Source organism: Chlamydotis macqueenii, chromosome 22 (genome assembly GCF_036417535.1).
Source record: "Chlamydotis macqueenii isolate bChlMac1 chromosome 22, bChlMac1.mat, whole genome shotgun sequence".
Classification (NCBI taxonomy): Eukaryota; Metazoa; Chordata; class Aves; order Otidiformes; family Otididae; genus Chlamydotis; species Chlamydotis macqueenii.
This window is the reverse complement of record NC_141577.1, coordinates 8,337,559-8,348,096: the sequence shown is the minus strand read 5'-3', so window position 1 is coordinate 8,348,096 and position 10,538 is coordinate 8,337,559. Positions and strand designations below refer to the sequence as shown.

The 10,538-nt window shown below is 55.7% G+C and overlaps 1 protein-coding gene across 1 annotated transcript; it reads right to left on the bottom strand.

Annotated features, from left to right (window-relative positions):
* Nucleotides 1-246: 246 nt before the first annotated feature.
* OPRD1 (opioid receptor delta 1) lies at nt 247-10,538 on the bottom strand. The gene is made up of 3 exons (XM_086764923.1): nt 10,321-10,538; nt 4,674-5,023; nt 247-3,993 (listed from the first exon to the last, which is right to left on the bottom strand). Exons 1-3 carry the CDS (start codon nt 10,536-10,538, stop codon nt 3,461-3,463), a joined length of 1,101 nt encoding a protein of 366 aa, XP_086621049.1. The 3' UTR covers nt 247-3,460.

Genomic DNA, 10,538 nt, shown 5'->3' with positions numbered 1-10,538 from the left:
TCATTTTCAGTGCCTGAGATTCAAAGGAAAGCTGGAAACTGCTGGCTATCTCTTATTTTATTTTATTTATTTATTTTAGAAAGCGTGCTTCCTATACAGAAATGCCATCAAAAGCCCCAAATCATGAGGGCTGGAGCTGGAAATACTGCCTCAAGCACTTGGCGATGTCCCAGTCAGTGCTGTGGACCCAGCAGATTCATGTAGGAGCCCAAAATCCATTGCACGTAGAGTAGCAGGGGGTGGGACGGGGTGACCTGGGCTCACTTTAATTTCATACAGCTATAGACAGAGAGATATACATCAAGATATATAAGTATACAGGGAGCCCTCCCAGCACCCCAGCATGGGCAGGTAGAAGCTCCCAGCGGTGTTTCCCCAGGTCAGGATTCCACTGTGGTTTCCCAGCCTGAAGGAGGGGCTGGTGGAGCTGGTTTTTAGGTGGATGCCATTGTGAGAAGAAGCTGGACCAGCTGAGATGCTGCTGAAATGGGGAGACAGGTGATGCTCTAGCTCCGAGTCATTGTGAGGGCTCCGGTGCAGCGTTTGCCATCAGTGTCCCCTTTTCTCCAGGAATATTCTTTTTTAATTTTTTTTTCATTATTCAGCAAAACCTAAGCTAAGAAAAGCCACAATCCTCGCTGCATCCTGGGCTCCCAGCTCTGTCCAACCGTGACTGCATTTAAAAAATAATGACTTGAAGCCTTTTAACCCACTTTAAGGCCATTGCAGGCACATCTCCGAGCAGGCTGGGAATTTGGTGGATGAAACTGAAGCCCTGTGGGAGTGAGAATTGGGGTGGCTGAGCTGCCTGCAGAGTCCCAAGCCAACCCGCAGTCCCCAGTGTTCACAGCTCGGTCCCCCCGACATGACGCATGTCTGCAAAGAGACTGCACTGGGGCGGAGATCTCCATCCAGGGATGATGGGGTTCAATATCCCCTCTGTCCCTCAGTTTCATTGCTGCACTCTTGGCTGCTGCAGTTGGAAATGCTGCTCCCCTTCATACCTTTACCACCCTTGGTCATGGGGTCAGTGTTTCTAGGGGATGCTGAGACCCTGGAAAAGGTGGATTAAATAACAGTTTGGGGTCATCACTTTTTTTGGTGGTACCCCCCAAATTCAGATATCAAGCCAGAATTCTGCTTCATACTGAAGCCTGGAGAAAAACTCAAGATACCTTGGTTTGCAGCATGCAGGGACGTCGCACTCCTGTTGGGACACCCAGCCCTGCCAGGACATCCCACCATTGCCAGCACCTCACCATAACCCAGCTCCAAACCTGGAGCCTTTCCCACCACATGGTGCTGAAGGCTCTGTCCCCAGGTTGGGTCGAGGTGGAGAGCTGCAGGGCAGTCTCCAACTCTTTCTGGACACCTGAGTCTCTCTTCTCACAGAGCTGAAGCTCAGCCTCATGGGACCCTGGGGGCTTTCCCCCAGTTCCTGTCCTGGAGACGATCCTGCTTGCTCTCCCGCACCTGATGCTCCACGAGCAGCCAGGCTTGTGGCGGCAGGGGATGAGGAGACCAAGCGTGGCTCTGCCAATGGCCCAGGACTCCATCCATGCCTGCAAAGGGATCCTGAGGAGCCCTGGACAGGAGCTGGAGACATCCAGCCTGCTGCAAGGCCGAGCGGGAGGCTTCTGCTCAGGGTGCGGGACACAGTGCGGGCAGACAAGGAGGATCACTTGCGCGCTTGGGCTGCGATTCATTTGAGATCCCAATGGGCAATTTTGCCCTATTTGGTTCCTTTGAAAAAGAAATTGGTTTTGGCTGCCTCCTCAGCTCTGCCTTCCTAATGGGGAGGCTGCAATTTCCACAGGCTCCGGAGAAAGGTAGGGCTGGGAATGAGAGGTAATGGCCTTTATGAGGCTAAATTGATGCAACTGGAAAAACCAGAGACACAACCCAGGCTCTCCATCCAGCCCTCGAGCCCCAGGTGCACCTGGGCGCTCGCCTGCTTCCTCCAGTTTCATCCGTTTGTCCACTAAATGCTATTACCGCACGCTCCCAGCCTCCTCCTCCTCGGCCCGTTTGACCTCCCGGCCGCAGCCACAGTGGTGGGAAGGCAAGAGGAAGGAGAAAATCACGGCTCCCAGACACTGCTTGCAGCTGGTGCAGGGGTGGTGGGGGTGATTCAGGGAGTAGAAGGCTGGGAGGACCCATCAGTCATCGTTTAGCGGCAGATAATGCGGTCCAAAGGTCCCTGGCCGGTGGCTGCTGCAGGATGCGCTGCCTCAGACCTCAGCTGCTTCTTCAGAGGGATGGTGGCTCCATCCAGACGAGTGCTGAGCATGAAATCCCAAAATCTCTGCCCCTCATGGGCTGTGGGTCCTTTCTCAGTGCTTGCATGACCTCTGTCCCTGCTTGGGGAATTATGAACTCCTCAAGTCTCCACAGATCATTCCTGTAATGAGATCTTTCTTGGCCTTCACGTCTTCGGAGGGAGATGGGTGAGGAGCGGTTCTCCATCACCCTGACAGATGCTGGGCCGGGGGAATTTGGATCGGCACATGGACGTGGGGTGAGCTTGGGACACACCCTGCTTCGTCCCCCCACCTGTCCCCTGGCCGTATTTGTGTTCCCAGCGTCACAGCCATGTCCAGGGCTGCCCTGGCTGCAGTCAGAGGCCTCTAAATAATACAGTAGTGACATTAACAGTAGGAAGTTGTCCTCCAGGGCCAGTCCAGTACTCCAGCAAAATTTTTACTCTGGATCTGGAGCTCTTTGATAACACTGTCTCTGAAGCGGCATCGTTTTTTCTTCCCACCTCTGGCTGTTTTTTGGACACAGCACAGAGTGGGGGTGGAGTGAGGCCCCGTGAAGTGGTGTCACCATCCAGCATAGTCCCCATCTGCCACCTGACATGGGAGGTTCCCCCCCGTACCACGAAGCTGCGATGCCACCTTGGCCTATGCGGGAGGAGAAGCACGTGGTCATTGCAGTCACAGCATCACGGGATGGTTGGGTTTTGCCAACAGCCGTGTGTTAGAGGGTGACTGCCCCAGCCAGGGGAACCGGGGGTTTCAGCTCTTCCCAGCCACAGTGGGAGCAGCAGCAGAGCAGCTCTGCCCGGGTTGCCTTTTGTTTTGATCTTCTCCCTGCACTGAGAGAGGGAGTCACCATCCCTGAAGGTGTTCAAAGAATGTGTAGACATGTCACTCCAGGGGATGATTTAGCAGGCATGGTGGTGTTGGGCTGATGGTTGGACTTGGTGATCTTGGAGGTCTCTTCCAGCCTTAAGATTCTACGATTCTGTGATTGCTTGGTGAGTCCTGATTCCCCCATCCGCCATTCTCCAGGATGAAAAAAGTCTTTGTGGTCACTCGCTTTCAATCTGAACAAAACCCAGTGGCATTATCGAGCTCCGCTAGAGCTCCGTGGTGGTGGTGACCTGGGTCACTTCCGAGCGCAGGTCGTCCCCTCCGTGGCTCCGGCAGCCCCTCTGGAGGCTGCCCGCGTCTAGTCATGCCGGCTTGTTGTGGGCTTCAGGAGGGCTGCAGGTGGAGACATGCTCCCGCATGGTGTTTCTGGCACGGGAGAAGCTGTTCTGGTCCACGCGAGCTCGGAAAGGCAGGCAAAATTCTCGGAAACACCTCTTGAAATTCTCATCCAGAAAAGCATAAAGGACGGGGTTGAGGCTGCTGTTGGTGTAACCCAGGGCGATGCAGAAATGCAGGCTGGCCACCACGTAGGGGTTCTTCTTATCTATGCCCACCAGTGTCCAGACAATGACGAAGATGTGGATGGGTGTCCAGCAGATGATGAAGGCTGCCACCACCACCAGCACCATGCGCGTGATGCGCCGCAGGTTACGATCTTTCTCCTTGGAGCCCGAGAGGAGGCGGACGCTTTTCAGGCGAAGGATCATCAGCCCGTAGCAGATGGTGATGACCAAGATGGGGACCATAAAGGCAAAGATGAAGACGCATATCTTGGTCATGGTGTCCCAGTAGATGGGAGGATCGGGAAACTGGAGCACACACAGCACCATTCCGTCTGTGGGAGAGAAGATGGTCAAAGAGGGAGCAGGTAGAGTGTCTGCTGTGAATACTGTCTGCTTGCTGCTTGGTCATGGCTGGACATGTCCATGCTTGTTAAAAACACAAGGAGATGCTTGCCCACCCGCCAGCTCTTTGCAGCCATTCCCCGGGAGCTTTGTGCCACCAGCCCCCCACCCTTGGGGTGCCGATGGGATGTAGTGTGTTCCCTACAGAGCCTCCTGGGCCATCCCTGCACTGTCTCCTCCCAACCTCCGTGGTGGACACATCCCTGTGCCACCTTACACTGAAACCTGTCCATTTCCTCAAGATGCCCAGAGCTTTCTCAGCAGCCAAGGGCTGGTGTCCTCACACAGGAGCTGCGGATCTTAGTTTGAGCCATTTGGGGACTTTGCAATACCTCTGGGAGTGGTTTTGGGCACCTGATTTGCACCCCAGGAGCTGGGGAGAGGCTGGTTGGACTGGAGATGGGAAAGGGGGAGGACAATTTCTGGGGCAGTTTCCAACCTCTGCAGCCAAGTTGAAAAATAACACCAGGATGGTTTTTCCATGGCAGGGCACGCTTATGGTCTGATGGAGGGGTGCCATCACTGAGCTCAAACCTGTTGCGGGACCAGGTGGCTTGGGTTTGCCAGGTCAGATGGGACATGACAAGACCTTTCACCAGAAGCCACTTACCTTTTGACTTGGTGACCGCCATGGCCATGATGGGCACCCCAATGAGGGAGGAGAGCACCCAGATGCAGACGTTGATGATCTTGGCCTTGGCCGGTGTGCGGAAGTCCAAGGCCTTCACCGGGTGGCACACGGCAACATAGCGGTCCACGCTCATCATGGTGAGGGTGAAGATACTGGTGAACATGTTGTAGTAGTCAATGGAGAGTACGACTTTGCAGAGCAGCTCCCCGAAGGGCCAGGTCTCCATCAAGTACTTGGCGCTCTGGAAGGGCAGCGTGCTGGTGGCCAATGCATCTGCCAGGGCCAGGTTGAAGATGTAGATGTTGGTGGCTGTCTTCATCTTGGTGTACCTGGGGGTAGCAGAGGAAGGAGCCGTTATGGATGGTCAGGGCTGGCTTACCACGCCCAAGTATGTGTGGGCACACTCCAGATGATGAGGAAAGGGCATGGCCTGGCCTTCCCTGGCTGCTCGCAACATGCCATTAGCCTGGGCGGGCAAAGGTACTAGCCTGTGCTGTGTCCTTCTGCAGTACCGATGCGCTCAGCACCTTTCCGGATGGACCAGGGAGCACGTTGAGAACGTGCTTGTGTTCATGCACGGTTTTAGCATGTGTTGAAGTCCTGGGGCCTGAGCACAGGGTTGCACTCACACAGAGGACCTCATCCAGCACCTGCAGAACATGGCTTAGACCCTGCCTAAGCAGTTATCCCTTACCTGGCCAGGGAAGTGACACTCATTCATGTGGCTGCCTTTACTCAAAGGAAATCTGAAGACATTTTCAGAGAAGTCACTTCTCCAATTAAATCGATTTACTCCATTTCCCTGAATCAGTTGCGCAATGACCTTTACTGTCCAAAACCTCCTTTATCTGATTTTCCACCCAGTAAATTGTGATTATCTAGTTTGTTTCCCTGTCAAGTTTACTTGCAGAAATTTGATCGATTACCCCCGGAAAGAGGCCATCTGGATGCAGCCCAATTAGCCCGGCTGGAGCTCCAGAGCCTTTGGGGAAGCCTGGCTTCCTTGCCCCACAGCGTGTGGCCAAGGTGCTGCTTCCCCCAGGGCGTTCGGCAAAGGCTCCGACCGGCACGCCAGCTCTGCTCCTTGTCACCTCGCAGTAAGAAAAATGCAGGGTCCTGAGCACCAAAACCCTTCCTGAAGGGATGAGGCAGTGTTTCAGTGGGTGCCGGGGCCGGTGGGGATGAGTGCTGGCCTGGGAGCATCTGGCCTTGCAGATGTTGCTCAAGGCGACGCTTCAAACGGCATGGTTGGTTTGAGATGCTGGTCCCTGCTCCCGGAGGTCCCCAAAGGGGTCAGGTCAGGGCGGGGGGGCTCTGCGGCCGTCCCCGGGTTGTTTGCTAGGCTGAGGTCAGGGCTATGTCAGTGGCTTGAACTCTCCCTGTGCCCTCCCTTCCAGCAAGTCCCCGTTGCTCAGAGCATCCCCCACAGCCCTGAGCTCGTTCAGATGCACCCTAATTAATTAACAAAACTGTCAGTTTGCACCCAAGCATCTCTGCACATTCCTGTGGCATCCCCACGGTGGGGTTTGGCCCAAGACAGAGAGGGCCCGAGCTCGGCCCTGCTACATGGGGGAGACGCAATCCCTCAGTTGGCGGATGGGAAGATGCCGCACAGCTCACAGAAGAACTCCATTGTGTGATGGGGCGCATGGAAAAAATCAGGGTGAGGGGGTTGAGGAGCTCCCATCTCGGGCGGTTGTTGCTCTGCCTCCATGACTGAAGGCCGGGAGAGCAGGTTGGTGTAGAAAAAAGGTTTCTAAGCCCAATGGTAACGTCAATTCCCTTTATTTTATCCTTTTCTCCATCTCAGCAGGGTCAGGTCAGCATGCCAGCGGGGGCAGACACCCACCAGGTTACGCTGTTGGTAGAGCCAGGAGATGGAGGCTGCACAAAAATCCATTTCTCTCCAGGAGAAAACAGCAGCTCTGCCCCAGCGGCGTTCCCTGCTCCTTCACCTTGGCTGCAAACAGCAGCCCCTCACCCGACGGCAGATATATTTGAGTGGAACTTTTTAAAATTTTAAATACAGCACTTTAAAAAAAAGGTTCTTTTCCATGAAAAGTCCTTTTCAGTTGTCTTTAGTGTCATTTTCCAAGCTTTTTTGCAAATGAACCGCTTGGAAAAATTTCATTCTGGGTTAAACAAAAAAGCTGACAATTTGTGTTATTATCAGATTTTGCCTCACCTAAATGAAAAAAAAATAACTGTTTCAGGTAGATTCACACTTTTTTGAGCTCTGCTTTTCGAGTAAAGTGAAAAAAAAAAAATTAGTTATTCATGCTGTGCTCTGCCAAGCACGCTGGGCTGTGCTGGGTAAGCACTTCCTGAAACTCCTGCCAGATGTGCCAGGGCAGTGGGGCCGGGGCTGTAGCTCCTTCCCTGGGCACAATGGGGCTGTGCTGGTGAGAGCAAAGCAGCAATGGGGACAAGTGGGATGATGGGGATGACTGGAATGATGGAGATAATGGGGATAACTGGGATGATGGGGATAACTGGGATGACAATTTAGGCCCCGGAGATGGAGTTTCGGCAACATTCACCCTCCTCCAGGATTGGGCTGAAGGTCAAGCCCACTACACGGGGTTGGGGGGGGGGGGGTCCATCCTGGTGACCCCCTCCAGATCTGCTAACGAAGCTGCTGCTTGAGGAAGGAGGCTTCTCACCCCTCATCTCACGCAGCAGAGCAAACCGGTCGCTTCCACTGATGGAGCTCCCCGGGCTGCCAAACTCCTCACAATTAAGCAAGTCCCTTGATTGGGGAGTTACACACTCAAACGAAACTATCTGGAAGGCATTAACGAAGAGATTAGGCTGGGCGGGGGGGGACAGAGCCATGTTCCGGCAGCAACGCCAGCGTCTGGGCTTGCAGGTAGGGATCCCCTTAGCTCTTCAAACTTCTTGGAAAAGAAATAAGTGAAGGAAACCACTTGTGAAACTCCTGGAGCTGCTAAAAGCCATCGCCTTAAAGAGCCTGGCTTAGCAGATCCTGGGCCCAGCGAGGGGACAAGTGCACAGCCCGTGCGGGAGCTGGCGGGGGGCTGATGGGCTCTGTGGGGACGCGGGCACACGCAAGCCTGAGCTGGCAGCTGCAAATCGCTGCTGCGGTATTTTTTAAAGCGTCTGACAATGCGGTGATGATTGCAGCACCGGTTGTGCGGCTGGGTTTTGGCTGCTCTGGACAGGCAGCGCTTTGGGTGCTCTCTGGGGTGCTGGGTGCCCTTTCGGGAAGCTCAGCTGGGGGCCGTGGAGCAGGGTCCTTCATGTACCTGCTTCCCTGGCACGCACGGGCTCTGCAGCATCCACAGCACCATGTCTCCAGGGACCCCCAGACCACTCCGCACAGGCACAAGGGCAGCAGGAGGTGACACCGGGAGACGATGTCCCCAGGGCCACAGCGAGATCTGAACTGGAGCCAATCCCATGGCACAACCCTGTCCCACACTGACGTGCGCTCTGCACGCGTCCTTGGCCCCTTGGAGGATGGTGATTATTCACTCCTTGGGAGATGTGTTTAATTCCAGCATCAGCTGGTGGGTCAGAAAAATGGGGGTCTGGAAACCGTGGCGATGGGGCTGGAAATGCTGTAGACTTAGGCTTTCTAAACATGGGTAACATTAAATTACTTAGAGAATTAAAGAGGGAGGATGTTGTTTGCAAATTAAAGCCTTCTCTTTCAAGTGCCTTCCATCTTCTCCAAGAGCAGAAGCAGCTGGAGGGGGGTCTAATAACGGTCATCCCTCACTGTGACACCGTACGTGGCGTATGTCTCTGCAACAATTACCTTCATTTGCTTTTTCAGTCCAGGGGTGATTTTTTTTTTTCAAGCTGCTTCGAGCCGATGAAAAATCCCATCCGGTATTGCACAGGGTCAGTGAGAGACACCCCCCCCTCGTCCTGCTAGCCATCTGGGTAGCTAAAAATACGCAGCAGAGCTACCCCAAAACATGGGGAGCCCGGCGCAGGGGTGCTGGGGAGCCCGGCTCCCAGACTTGTTTCAGGCTGGTTTCCTTCCCCTCTGTGAGTCACCGCATTTATTTTCTGCGCAGACAGTGCCTGTAACAATCACTGTGGACTGAAATTGCTGGAGGAGGTGGGAACAGAAATGGTTAAAAAGGGGGATTCTTGGGGTTCACTTAAACCAAGGCACAAGGTTCAGTTTGGCCCCAGGGTTTTGGCCCTGACTGGGGTTATAGCAGCCCCTGGGGTGATGGGAACTGGGATAAACCCCACGAATCCTGAGCTCCCCACCAGGACAAGCCCCCTCTGGTGTGGGGGGGTGCGTTGAAGCGCAGGCACCTGGTGAGACCTCTGCTCCCTCCTGCCAGGGTGAAGGTGGTGAAGCCTCTGTGCTGTCACTGACAGCGGTGTGATGGCGAGCATGGTGAGCACGGTGCCGTCCGGCTCTGGGGCCCTTGGAGGGCTCTGCCAGCCCCCGCTGTTGCCGCTGGTTCCATGCTCTGCAGGATTTGGCTTTATTGTCCCCCACTAACAGCAGCCTTGTTCACGTCAACCTGTCTTATGCAGAGAGCATCAACCAGCGCCTCGGACAAAGAGGGGACCAATATGGGCAGGGGATGTGGGCTGGGGCCGAGCACCGTGGGCTCCCCCTCTCTGTTACAGAAAAGCGGGAGTCAGGAGGCACAAACGGCACCCACGCGAGCTCATGGCAGAGCCAGGAACAGGCTGAGGTGGGTAATTCGCGCCTCGAGCGTCTTGAGTCCCGGTGATGGCATGGGGCCCCTCTCCCCCAGCGGTGTGCTGGGTTCTTGGGGGGCTCAGGGGTCTCCCTGCGGTGGCTCTGAGTGGTGGGATTTGTGCAGAAACACCCCCCAGCCCCTTGCCTCATCCAAACCCCGGTGCACCCGGCTCCCCACGCAGCAGCGAGGAACATGCGGCAGCTGAGGTCAGGGCGTGCCCCCCTGCTTCCCCCCCAAACAGCCCCCCCACCCCGTGCTGCTCCGTGCACATGCAATCCATCCTTTTTCCACTTGCAGGGCATCTGGACACCCTCTGCACACATGCTGTTCACACATCTGGTGCACTCGTTGGGTGCACCCATCTCAGCGCTGCCTGCGCTAACCTGTGCCCACAGGTACCCAGGGCACACCCACCTGCGCTCCTGAGGCTGACTCACACCCAGGGCACACTCACTCCTGACTGCTGTCTCACCCTTGGTGCACACCTGGTCCTGGTGCACACTCACTCCCGGTGCTCTTTCACACCTGGTGCACATCCAGTCCTGGTGCAAACTCACTCCTGGTGCTGTCTCACACACAATACACACCCGGGCCTGGTGCACACTTGCTTCTGCCACTGTCTCGCACCTGATGCACACTCACTTCTGTCACTGTGTCTCACCCAGTGCACACACAGTCCTGGTGCACACTCGCCTCTGTCACTGTCTCACACCTGGTGCACACTCGCTCCTGCCACTGTCTCACACCTTGCACATGGCACACACTCATCCCCCATGCATACTGTTTCCAGCCACCGTCTCATACCCGACACATGCTTGCTCACCCCAGTGCACACTCCCCCAGTTGCGCACTTCCCCCCCTCACCCCACACCTCCTCGCTCCCCCAATTACCACCGGCCCGGGGGTGCCACCGGGCACCCCGCTCTCACCGGACGATGCCGTACATGACCAGGACGTTGCCCAGCAGCCCCACCACACACACCACGGAGTAGAGCGTGGTGATGACGGTGGCGATGAGGATGGAGGTGACGTTCTTGGCCTGCTGCGGCCCCGTCTCGTTGACCCTCTGGCCGGGCAGGGGGCCCCAGGCCGTGCCGTTGTCCCAGGCGGTGCCGGCAGCCGTGGGCAGCTGCGTGGGCAGCTCCAT